Source organism: Dipodomys merriami, unplaced genomic scaffold (assembly GCF_024711535.1).
Source record: "Dipodomys merriami isolate MVZ:Mamm:240054 unplaced genomic scaffold, mDipMer1.0.p SCAF_15, whole genome shotgun sequence".
NCBI lineage: Eukaryota > Metazoa > Chordata > Mammalia > Rodentia > Heteromyidae > Dipodomys > Dipodomys merriami.
In genome coordinates, this window is record NW_027202826.1 from 12,008,902 (window position 1) to 12,020,910 (window position 12,009).

General features: G+C 38.6%; 1 protein-coding gene across 1 annotated transcript; it reads left to right on the forward strand.

Moving 5' to 3' along the window:
• Positions 1-1,225: 1,225 nt before the first annotated feature.
• Positions 1,226-9,961, forward strand: Fgb (fibrinogen beta chain). Its single transcript, XM_070022253.1, has 8 exons — positions 1,226-1,344; positions 4,266-4,457; positions 4,880-5,063; positions 6,083-6,310; positions 6,867-6,980; positions 7,570-7,695; positions 7,883-8,168; positions 9,577-9,961. The coding sequence occupies exons 1-8, from the start codon at positions 1,270-1,272 to the stop codon at positions 9,803-9,805; spliced, it is 1,434 nt and encodes a 477-aa protein (XP_069878354.1). The 5' UTR covers positions 1,226-1,269; the 3' UTR covers positions 9,806-9,961.
• Positions 9,962-12,009: the final 2,048 nt, after the last annotated feature.

Genomic DNA, 12,009 nt, shown 5'->3' on the forward strand with positions numbered 1-12,009 from the left:
GAGGAAAACACTCTGGTATCACCTTTTATTAACATGCACATATTTGATTTTTCATCCGATTGTGTAGTCTTCTAAGCAAAACTAAAACCAAAGAAAATGGAGCACTCCGTGTTAATAAGCAGAGCACAAACTTGCAAAGACACACACGTATTTTTCTTTGTTTACACTACACATTTTTGTTTTTATAAGTCTGAGTTAAAGGAATTGGTGATTTTAATCTGTACTACCAAAAGAAAAAATGTTTATGGTCTCATAATATTACAAGATTCAGTTTCAAGTGATTGTTCGAACCACTCTCTGGAAGCAAGCTCAGATAACTTGTTATCTCTCTCATTAAAAAAAAAAAAAAACCTTAAAAAAATCATGAGAATGTTTCACTTTGTCTACAAAAACCCCAAAATATTTTAAGTAATGCATTTGCTGGAATTTTGATGGTTGAGTTTGGATTTCCTCTAAGTGAAATATGTTGAAATGGTTGAAATCCTTGCAAGGAAGATTCCCCAGTGACAATATTGTATTTATAAATAATACAAAGGTGAAGTAAAAGAGGTAGCATGATAATAAAATGGAATGTTCTGTATCTACTCACTATGTTAATGATTTTTATTTAGGAGCACATGACTGCCATTTTGGAAATGTTTAGAAATTGTGGAAACTTCTAATTTGTATTAAAAGACAAAGGATGAAAACTTTACTCAGGGCAGGACAAAGAGAAATCTGAACATTTGGGATGCTTGACTACCATAACATGAGGCTTACATTTTCTTATTTAGATTAACTTTTAGAAGGATAAACACAAACTGAAAGACATTGCTTAGGAACAAAAGCCAGGGTGAGTGAATTCACTTTTAGTGACTGCATTGTGAATAAACCAAACTTCCTGTGGTTGAATTAAATCTTTTTCTTTCATGTTGTCTTGTGAGTTTGGCTAGTATGCACATAATTTACAAGAAATAGGACACACGTCTCTTAGGAATGCCCTAATTTCCCATCATTTTGTCTGATTAAATGAATTGAAGAGCAGTAGTGTTCCTAAATGAGGCCAGCAGGCAAGAGGAGTTGTGTGACAAGTAAATAAGTCTTGCTGGGAAGATGTTGCTCAAATGATAAAATGGTTCAGCCAACAACTGAACCAAAAAATTAAATATTAACTAAAGAGAGATAACCATTTCTAAAGTCATAACTAACTGAAGACTCAGTATATATAGGATTGAAGATAACGCAGCTAAGTCTTCAGGCACAGGCTGATTTCTTGGGACTTCTGAAACCATGAAACGTCTGCTGTTGGTACTCTTATGTGTTTACTTTGCTAAGTCTCAAGGTATCAGTGACTACGATGATGAGGTGATTTTTAAAATAGTATTGTTGCTATTAATATGATTCATATAAAATAGAATATTTGTATGTGGCTAGTCTTTTGGATGAAGTTACCATTGATTATAATTATGAAATTGGATTATTAATCTCAGGGAATTATTTTACTTAAAGAATACTTCATAATAGCTTACATATGAAAGCAAAAAAAATCTTATTTCTGTCTTATTTTTATTTTCCAGGACAAAGATGGTTTAGCTAATGTAAAATGTGTTTTTCTTCTTTGTGTTATCCCAAGTACTATGATTTTTTTTCATCTTGCTTTAGTTTCCTAGGCTGCAAGACAGCAAAAGAATTTTTTTTCCAACAAAAAGTTGTGGTCAATAAGTTGCAAAATATAACTCCTGAGATTATTAAGTTTGAAAAAGAATTATAATTTAGGTTTAACAAATAGAATAGATAAAATATAGTAATAAAAAAGAACTATTGTTTTTAGATGGAAAATTTAAGTCGGAGTTGGTCTATTGTTATTATTAATCTAAATCTTATATTTCTAATATTTTTCTTAGTTTAATGTTTTTCATTTTTAGAACTTATTTTCTCTAGTATCATTTTTTATAATTTATTGCTATTAATGTTATAAAAAGCAGAAATGCACTTATGCAAATATGTACTGACAGAATTTAACTTTAATTCTAAAATGTACCATAATCAAATTTATTGTTCAAAATATAATATCTTCATACTCGAAATACGACTAGACATCATGAACTAAGTCAGACTTACAAACAAGTATCTCTTGTTTTCTTTCTCATATTTGAAGTTTAGAAGGGAAATAAAAGGATATGAAAAGAAAAGACTACTAGAAAAGTCTACTAGGGGCTCTGAGGGTCTTAGAAGGTTTGACTCTAATCAAAGTACATTGCATAAAAGTGTGAAGATATCATAATGAAATTCATTACTTTGTACAAGTAATATGTGCTAATAAAAATGCACACTACTATTTAAATGAAGTGGTTCCTTTTGGATCATTTGTTGAATTTGAAGGGAATGTAAGTATTTTAACATTGTACTTATGAAAATAATTCTCTGGTTAATCATATTAGGTAAGAATAATTGAATAGGTAGTAATAATAATAAATAAAGAATAGGTAATAATAAATGACTAAGTCTTTGTACTTTGCAGTACTTTACAAAGTACTTTCACATTCTTACTCACCCACTAGTCCTCACAGAAAAAGCTTAGTAGCTTAGGCTCCAAAATGTGTTTTCTGGTTTTAGTTATTTCAAGAAGTGTTCTTGGTAAACCAGCTTAAATCCCCCATTAATTCTTTTTTGGGGGGAGGGAGGTGTCCAGTCGTGGGGCCTGAACTCTGGGCCTGGGTGCTGTCCCTCAGCTCTTCAGCTCAAGGCTAGCGCTCTACCACTTGAGCCACAGCGCCACTTTGGCTTTTTTCTTTTTGCTTATGTGGTGCTGAGGAATCAAACCCAGGATCTCATGCATGCAAGGCAAGCACTCTACCACTGAGCCACCTTCCCAGCGCCCCACCCCATTAATTCTTTGGTTTTTTTTTTTTTTTTTACTCTAGAAAGCCAGACCACCAATACTACCATCTAGTAGCACTCTCAAAAGAAACTAACTTTCATCTGTATCATTTTCTTTGCAATAAACAGATGAACTATACTTTGTAATGCTTGTGTGAGAGCAGACAACTCTGGCTGACACCATATTTTGGGTGTGAGATGCACAGGTTCCTTTAAGATTGTCACACATGAATGATGTGTGTGTCTATGTAGATCGGTGGCAATCTAGAGCCAGTCTACCTGACTTTCTAGGCTAGTGCCACCGCTTTTCATGTTAAATAATATATAGTTGCATGAATGGTGGCAATAAAATTCCAAGCACAATACATTAGGCGATATTTTTAGACTCACACAGTCACAAGAGAGTTCAGCTGCTACTCCACATTTTTTAATTTGTTAATCTAAAATTAAGCCCCTAAGAGTAAAAAATGTGGGAAAATCTATAATATACTATTATGCATTTTACATTTCATGATTTGTAATGTAGTATGTTTAAGTTAGCAAACAATATTAATTGCAACATTAAAAAACTTACAAACTAGTTCAAATATGAGAAAAGTCATAAGATTTGGTAACATGTATAGGAAATTTTTTTTTAAATGACTTAGTAAATAATTTGAATGACAGAAAAGTGAAAGTGGAATTAGCAGTTGTAAAACTACTTAAAGAACTGTTAGGAAATGTCCCGATAAAAAAAAAAAGATCATTTACAATGTGCTAGATACTGGTCAGAGGGTGTCATACATTAAATATTTAACCTTTACAATACTCTTATAAAGTAAATACAAACTTCTCACCAGTATTTTACAGATGAGAAAACCGACAGACAGATAAAGTAACTGCCCAAAGCATCAAAACTAGTGAGTGCAGTATAAAGACTTGAACCCACATAGTCTGATTCCACAGTAGCTTATTCTGCTTATAACCTGTTAGAATCAAAGATCATCTTAGTACAAACAAATTTTCAGTAAATTTCACTTTCAGTGAGTCTTTATTGTCTCTTAAATATGATTACATAAGAATGGCCTGATCATAAATTCATAAAAGGTCTATGTGGGGGGGGGGACCAGTATCACCTGTAGGAATTTAGTAATCCAGGAGTCTTGGAAATTATTCTTCTTGACAGTATCGATTCCTCATCTTTTGTTTGTTCCAGTATTTAGACTTCAAGAACCTGAGGTCATGATTGTCTCTAACCTGAAATGGTTTTGTCTCAGGATTTCTCTTTTAAAACTTCTTTGGGTCTAATACCTTCTTTATACACAGCTGACCTTCCAAATGCTAATAAGGAGATGGCCATGGGTGATCTCAGTTACAAACCAAATGACCTGTAACCCTGGCTTTTGTTTCCATGTGGCCTCTTGTAGGTAGTCCTGGATGCCCGGGGCCATCGGCCCATTGACCGGAGGAGGGAAGAGGCTCCCAGCCTGAGACCTGTGGCGCCCCCTATCAGTGGAGGGGGCTATCGGGCTCGTCCAACAAAGCCACTTGCCAAACAAACCAAGGTGGAAAGAAAAGCCCCGGATGCTGGAGGCTGTTTTCATGCAGACACAGACATGGTGGGTGCTCCATTAGTCGTGGTAGTGATGACCTCTCCTTCCCAGGCAGAGAACACTCCAGGTTCTCTGAACCTGCCTTACCATCTGTGCTGCTTTGCTTATTTAGGAAATCTATTTCAAAACACACGTTTAACTCAATCTTTGATTTAGGCTTCTTTGCTTGTCTTCTTTGGTCTAGGCCTAAGATAGGACAAATTAAGGCATGATTTTGTGGCCCCAATACCATTCTTTTGTGATAAGGGTTGATTTTATTCTTCATAAGAGTATGGTGACACTTCTGAAGTTTCTGGATTGCCATAAAGAAAACGAATGCATTTTTTATATTGACTAGTGAGATCACTGAATTTTTTACTACGGGCTATTTTCACAAACACCCAGAACCACATTCTTTCTCTAATGCCTGCTGTTTTCTTTGTTTGCAGGGAGTGTTGTGTCCAACAGGATGTCAGCTGCAACAGACTTTGCTAAACCAGGAAATACCCATCAGAAACAGTATCGCTCAGTTAAATAACAACGTGGAGTCTGTTTCTCAGACCTCTACCAGCACCTTCCAGTACATGACTCTGCTGAAAAACATGTGGAAAAAGAGGCAGGACCAGTTGAAAGGTAGAGTCCGAGTGATTTCCACTGGCTGCGGCTATGCAATCAGCTCGTTTAGATACTTCTTTCAGTCTCTCTTGATGACTGGGTGTTCTCCCCAGCAGTTTTCTTGATAACTACTATTCAAGTATTGGTTACCAGCCAGGGGTCCACAAGGAAGATTTTTCTATGAAAAAGTTTTACTGTGCTTTCTTCTTTTAATCTACTGAAATTTCTTGTGACTCAGAAGGTAATAGCATGTCTAGTTTAACATTTTGAGGGTTTAAGTATGCATGGACAATCCACAATAGGTACAATGACTTGAAAATAGTGAAATGTAACTTGTGACTCTTGAAGTTGAGTGTTCAGTGCCATCAGCATGGCAGTGTGACCTATGAGCCCAGCACAGACATTTCTCAGAGGAATCAAGGGCTATGAGTGACTCTTGTTAATGTCAAATATCTGAAGTACCGATATGGAATGGAAAAGTAAACCATGTGCATCTACTCCATAAGACATGGATTGCAATGTGAAATAGAAGGGCCAAGTATGCTTTCTCTTCTTTTCCTCACCAAAGAAGGAAAACACAAGCTGGGCGCTGGTGGCTTATGCCTATAATCCTAGCTACTCAGGAGGCTGGGATCTGAGGATTGTGGTTCAAAGCCAGCCTGGGCAGAAAAGTGCCTGTGAGACACTTATCACTCAAAAACCAGAAGTGTGGTTCAAATGGTAGAGCACTAGCCCTTAGTACAAAGAGGCTAGGGCCTAGGCCCTGAGTTCAAGCCCCACAACAGATTTTAAAAAAGAAAGGAAATTGTATGTTAAATCTGTACCTCTGATAAATGACTGGTGAAGTAGAACTGTATATTAATTTGTATATGTCATGTTTCCCCTAAATTTAACTGTGGTGTTTTGATTGCTTGATAGTTACACAATGTCTGCTACTTTATTTTTATAAAATCAAAATCGTGATTACGTAGTTGAATCCACTTTGATTTTTACCAAGCAAAAATGTTAACCATTCCTATATAACTGTGCTTTTCCAGACAATGAGAATGTGATCAATGAGTATTCCTCAGCATTGGAAAACCAACGCATCTATATAGACGAAAGTGTCAATAGTAACATCCCAACTAACCTCCGTGTGCTCCGCTCCATTCTGGAAAACCTGAGAAGCAAAATACAAAAATTAGAATCTGATGTCTCTGCTCAAATGGATTACTGCCGCGCTCCGTGCACCGTTAGTTGCAATATTCCTGTGGTGTCCGGCAAAGGTAACTAGTTCACCAAGGTGAACTCTAGGGTTCCAGAAGAACCCATCAGGCTCTAAAAATTAGAGACCCTAAAGGACAGTCAAGTGGATTTTCCCCACTACAATATAATAACCTGATGGCTCATCATGAAGCCATCTTTGGCATGTTGTCATCTGCCTTAGCCATCGTTGCCAATTTCTGATGAGCAGAATGGACTGTAACGGTGGTGGTAGTTTCGGGGGTGGCTGGTGTTTTTGTACATGCTGTGTGAACAGATGGGAAGAGGCAAGCGTGCCCAATTCTATGTGTTCCGCTCTTTTCTGGATATTTCAGGTCATCAACAGTAGAAAAAAAAAGGCTTTTATCCATTTGCTTAACAATATAATTCTTCAAAACGAAGTCTGATTTTCAGCTAAAGGAAGCTCTAATATCTATAAGATCATTCTCAGATTTCTGAAATTAGCATCCTCCTCTCTAATTTTTATTAACTATGATAGTGTAATTAGTTAATTGGTGGCTAAAACCACGCAATTACATTGTAGGCCTCGGAACATAATATGTTATCTTATGTTTGCAGAATGTGAAGAAATTATTAGGAAAGGAGGTGAATCTTCTGAAATGTATCTCATTCAGCCTGACACTTCCATCAAACCATATAGAGTGTACTGTGACATGAATACAGAAAATGGAGGTGAGTATTGGGTGGTGGTTGACCTGTCATTCCATAAACATGTTCAATGCCAGAAAACAAGACCTTGAGCTGGGTGCTGGTGGCTCACGCCTGTAATCCTAGCTGCTCAGGAGGCTGAGATCTGAGGATCATGGTTCAAAGCCAGCCCCAGCAGCAAAGTCCATGAGACTTTTATCTCCAGTGAACCACCAGAAAACCAGAAGTGGCTCTGTGGCTCAATCGGTAGAGCATTCACCTTGAGCTGAAGAGCTGAGGGACAGCACCCAAGCCCAGAGTTCAAGCCCCATGGCAGACCAAAAAACAAAAAGAAAGAAAGAAAGAAAAGAAAACAAGACCTTGCTCTAACATAGTTGGCAATGAACTACTTGATTTGGGATTCCATCTAGTATTTTAAAAGGTTTTAAATACCTGTAATCCACAATTGGGGATAAAATACTAAGTTGCTAATTCCAAAGATGTTAAGGATTCTCCTCTTATGTTTCTTTATTATAACAAGTTTGATGCACCCAATACAAACAGGTATAAAATGACCCAAGTGGCATTGCTTGTCCTGGTTAACTTTGGCTGTTTTTGTTTCCATCTACCAAAGGCTGGACAGTGATTCAGAATCGTCAAGATGGTAGTGTTGACTTTGGAAGAAAATGGGATCCATACAAACAAGGATTTGGAAATATTGCAACCAACGCAGATGGGAAGAAATACTGCGGCCTACCGGGTAAAACTGGGAGCACAAGACTGAATCATTCTATTTCAAATGGGATTTTTTTTTTCTCCCATTAAGTGTCCATTTCCTAAGACTTAGGCAGTCAGGGAGCATTTAATTGCCAAAATGTAGAAGCTAACAATTTCATTTGCAATGTGTATATATTTATTTGGAGAGATTTTGCTTTGTTCTGCTTTAGGTGAGTACTGGCTTGGGAATGATAAGATCAGCCAGCTTACCACCATGGGACCCACAGAACTTCTGATTGAAATGGAGGACTGGAAGGGAGACAAGGTAAAGGCCCACTATGGAGGGTTCACGGTGCTCAACGAGGCCAACAAATACCAAGTCTCTGTGAACAAGTACCGAGGGACCGCTGGAAACGCGCTCATGGACGGAGCATCCCAGCTGACTGGAGAGAACAGAACCATGACCATCCACAACGGCATGTTCTTCAGCACTTACGACAGGGACAACGACGGCTGGTACGTGCACTTGCTCCACGCCTGTCGCGAGTCCCTGGCCACCATTCATGATGGCCACCATTCATGACGGCCTGGGTTATGAACAGCTGCCATTGCCTGGGCATTTACTGTCTGTCAGCCACTGTCGTAAGATGCATAGCTGCTGCCTTAAAGCATTTCAAGTATAAAGTAGACATTATTATTGTCACTTCGCTGGTGAAGATCAGAGAGATTATAAGACTTGCTCAGTTACATAACTACTAAGAGACAGAGCCAGAATTAACTATGAGTTAAGAGTATGTAGATCAGCATCTATGTCTTTAACTTCCTTCCTTCCTTCCTTCCTTCCTTCCTTCCTTCCTTCTTTCCTTCTTTCCTTCCTTCCTTCCTTCTTTCCTTCTTTCCTTCCTTCCTTCCTTTCTTCCTTCCTTCCTTCTTTCCTTCCCTCTCTTTCTCTCTTGCTTTTCTTTCTCTCTCTTTCTCACAGGAATCCTTCATACGTTCTAGAGAGACACTTTACCACTTGAGCCACACTCCAGACTTTTTTCAATTTTCAATTTTTTTATTTTTTGGATAGGGTCTTGTGTTTTTATCCAGAGCTAGCCTCAAACTATGGTCCTTCTACATATGCTTCCTGGGTAGGTAGGATTACAGGCATGCACCATCATAACTAGTTTTTTGGCTCAAATAGAGTCTCACTAACTTGCACAGCATGGTCTCAGGCTCTGAGCTCCTTAAGATCTTTGCTTCTAGAATAACTGGGACCACAGCTGACCTCCTATATTTTCCTCCCCACCCCCCTCCTCTTCCTCCTTCTCAAGGTACTGCAGTTGAACTCAGGGCCTTGTGCTTGCCATAGGTGCTCTACCACTTGAGCTATGCCTCCAGGCCCTCATGTATTGTTTTTGAAGTAGAATCTTGGCTGTGATCCTCCTATTTGTACTTGCCTGTGTTGCTGGGGATGACAGGCACACACATCTCTGCTCCCAGCCATTCAGAAAGGTGGAATCTCATTAACTTTTTTGCCTGGGTGGCCTCAAACTTTGATCCTTCAATCTCCACCTCCTAAGTAGCTAGGATTATTGGCTTGGGCCATTGCACCTGGCTATATCTTCATCTTTTAATGTGCATGTTAAGACTATTGTCCTTTTTTCTAATACTAAGGCATGTGAAAATGATCATTTCCTTCTGAAATAACCAGTGTAATAATAATAATAATAATAATAATAATAATCCCTTCATGAATTGGCCACATAAACTCAACTGTTTTCTTTTTTTGTTATGGGACAGAAAGGCTTCCACTGTACAAGGGCCCAAGGGCAAGACTACCATACATAATTGAATATAAGGCTCTCCTGTGATATCTGTAAAGAACTAACTTGACAACTGTAATGCTGCGTCTAATACGTTTAAACACATTTTCTTTCAGGGTAAATGCAGATCCAAAAAAGCAGTGCTCTAAAGAAGATGGTGGTGGATGGTGGTATAACAGATGCCATGCAGCCAATCCAAATGGCAGATACTACTGGGGTGGACAGTACAGCTGGGACATGGCCAAGCATGGCACAGATGACGGTGTGGTGTGGATGAACTGGAAAGGGTCATGGTACTCAATGAGGAAGATCTCCATGAAGATCAGGCCCTTCTTCCCACAGTAGTAGCCCTGAATGTGTAGATTTATTTTCTTCTGTGACAACAATTTTTTTACATTATGTTATTGGAATTTTCTTTCATATATTATATCCCTCTAAAACAAACAATTGTGTGTGCCTTGTTTTGGAAAGGGAAGAGGATAAAGGGCATTTAAAACAGCATGTTTTCTTTTGTATTCTTCATTTACATAGTGAAAAGGATAGTAGTAGATAGTCAGTTGATTCCAATTGATGATGAAATTTCCAATTAGGAGGAGGGATCAGCTGTCCTTGGAGCAAATCATTGAAGCAAACTGAAAACCTGCGCTTAGCTGGGCGCCAGTGGCTCACACCTGAAATTCTAGCAACTCAGGAGGCTGAGATTTGAGGATCTGCCAGCTTGGGCAAGAAAGTCCGTGAGACCCTTACCTCTGATAAACCACTAGAAAACTGGAAGTGGTGCTGTGGCTCAAGCAGTAGAGCAATTACCTTAAGCTGAAGAGCCGAGGGACAGCTACCAGGGCCAGAGTTCAAGCCCCATGACCACCAAAACAAAAAAAACAACCTGTGCTTAAGAGTCTACTTTTAAAACCCTATTTATTAATGTAAGACCTGTCATAAAAAAAACATTTGCAGACTTACTAATGAAACCTGTGTGTTTTAGTAAATTGTTTTTTTTTTTTTTTTTTGTGATCCACACGGCCAAGGAGTTAGAATTTTGAATTTGTAGGACAGAGAAGTACCCATAATCTCAAGTATCTAACAAGCTTGGTAGTCAGCATTAGAAGGGCTGGGAAGGTGGCTCAGTGGTAGAGTGCTTGCCTCGCATGCATGAGGCCCTAGGTTTGATTCCTCAGCACCACATAAGCAGAAGAAGCTGGAAGTGGCGCTATGGCTCAAGTGGTAGAGCTCTAGCCTTGAGCTGAAGAGCTGAGGGACAGCACCCAGGCCCCATGACCGACACACAAAAAAAAAAGAAAGGAAGGAAAAAGAAAAGAAAAGTCTAAATCTCTTGGTACCATGGAAAAACCAGTGCTGTGCACTTTAAGAGAATGTCAGGCTCAGAGCATCCGAAAGGATAATCAGAATGAAGTCTTCATCATGGTTTTTAGGGGAAATAGGGAAGTGTAGGGCAGAAATTGCCTATTGTCCTCAACTGGTTTTATTTTTCACATAATCACGTTCAATTAATGAAGTGGAATTAAGTGAATGAGGTGGCGTTTCTGTCCTTTATTTTTCTTCCCATGAGTCGAGTCTATAATTTTCACCCCAGCGCTGCCCTCTGTCCCTAGAATTATCATCACTGCGCATTTTTCGTGGATGGAACTGACGGTCCCCAGCTCACCTTCTTAAGGTTGCATTAAGCAAAGGTTATTCTCATATTTCTGGTGAATTCTGTCCCTCACTTAGCTCCTTATCACTTCTGCTTTCCCTTTGCTTGATCTTCACACAGGTTCTTCTGCCTTTAGCCTCTCCCCCACCTGTCACTCCATCATCTGTAATTGTCCTAAAACCAGACAGCTGTGACCACACTGCTTGCCAGCTTACCCAGACTCCCTCAGCCCAAATCCTGAAGTCGGAGGTAGACATGGGTTACTTCCCTGTACCATCCCTAGCCCCTATAAGGGGATATTTCCCATTTAAAGGCAGATATTTCTGACCAAATGGACTTTTCATGATTCCAGAACTTTTTTTCCTCTCAATGGCTTTACTGAAGTAGAATTGATATGCAAATAAAAACAAATAAAATAACCCTGCACATATTTGATACATACAACTAGGCAAGTTTGAACACACACATATACACAAACACACTAGGATGAAATTTCCATTCCATATATATACATATATATGCACATATATGTATATATTACATACATACTTGTGTCCTCACCATGAGCAATGGATTACACATATCTGTCATCTCCTAGTTTCCTAGGGTCCCTTTGCTTTATTGTGTTGTGTTATGATAGAAACATTTGACATGCTATCAACCCTCTTAAATTTTGAGTGCATAATACTACATTGCTCTGTCCAAGCACTAGATCACACAGACAAATCTAGCGATCACTTTGTACTTGTAGTAACTCCTCCTTCCCCTATACCTATTCCCTTGCAAACACCATTCCATTTTTTTGCTGCAATCCTTGTACATAGTTGTGGAAATATGACATCTGTCACTATTGAAAGCTTCTGAACCCTTAATTATTTCTTTCTTTCCAACAAATAAC

Excerpts from the sequence above, each read along its gene's own strand:
- Fgb (XM_070022253.1), top strand. The coding sequence starts at position 1,270 with ATGAAACGTCTGCTGTTGGTACTCTTATGTGTTTACTTTGCTAAGTCT. Across the intron at positions 6,311-6,866 it reads TCCTGTGGTGTCCGGCAAAG|AATGTGAAGAAATTATTAGG; the intron begins GTAACTAGTTCA and ends TTATGTTTGCAG. Across the intron at positions 6,981-7,569 it reads CATGAATACAGAAAATGGAG|GCTGGACAGTGATTCAGAAT; the intron begins GTGAGTATTGGG and ends CATCTACCAAAG.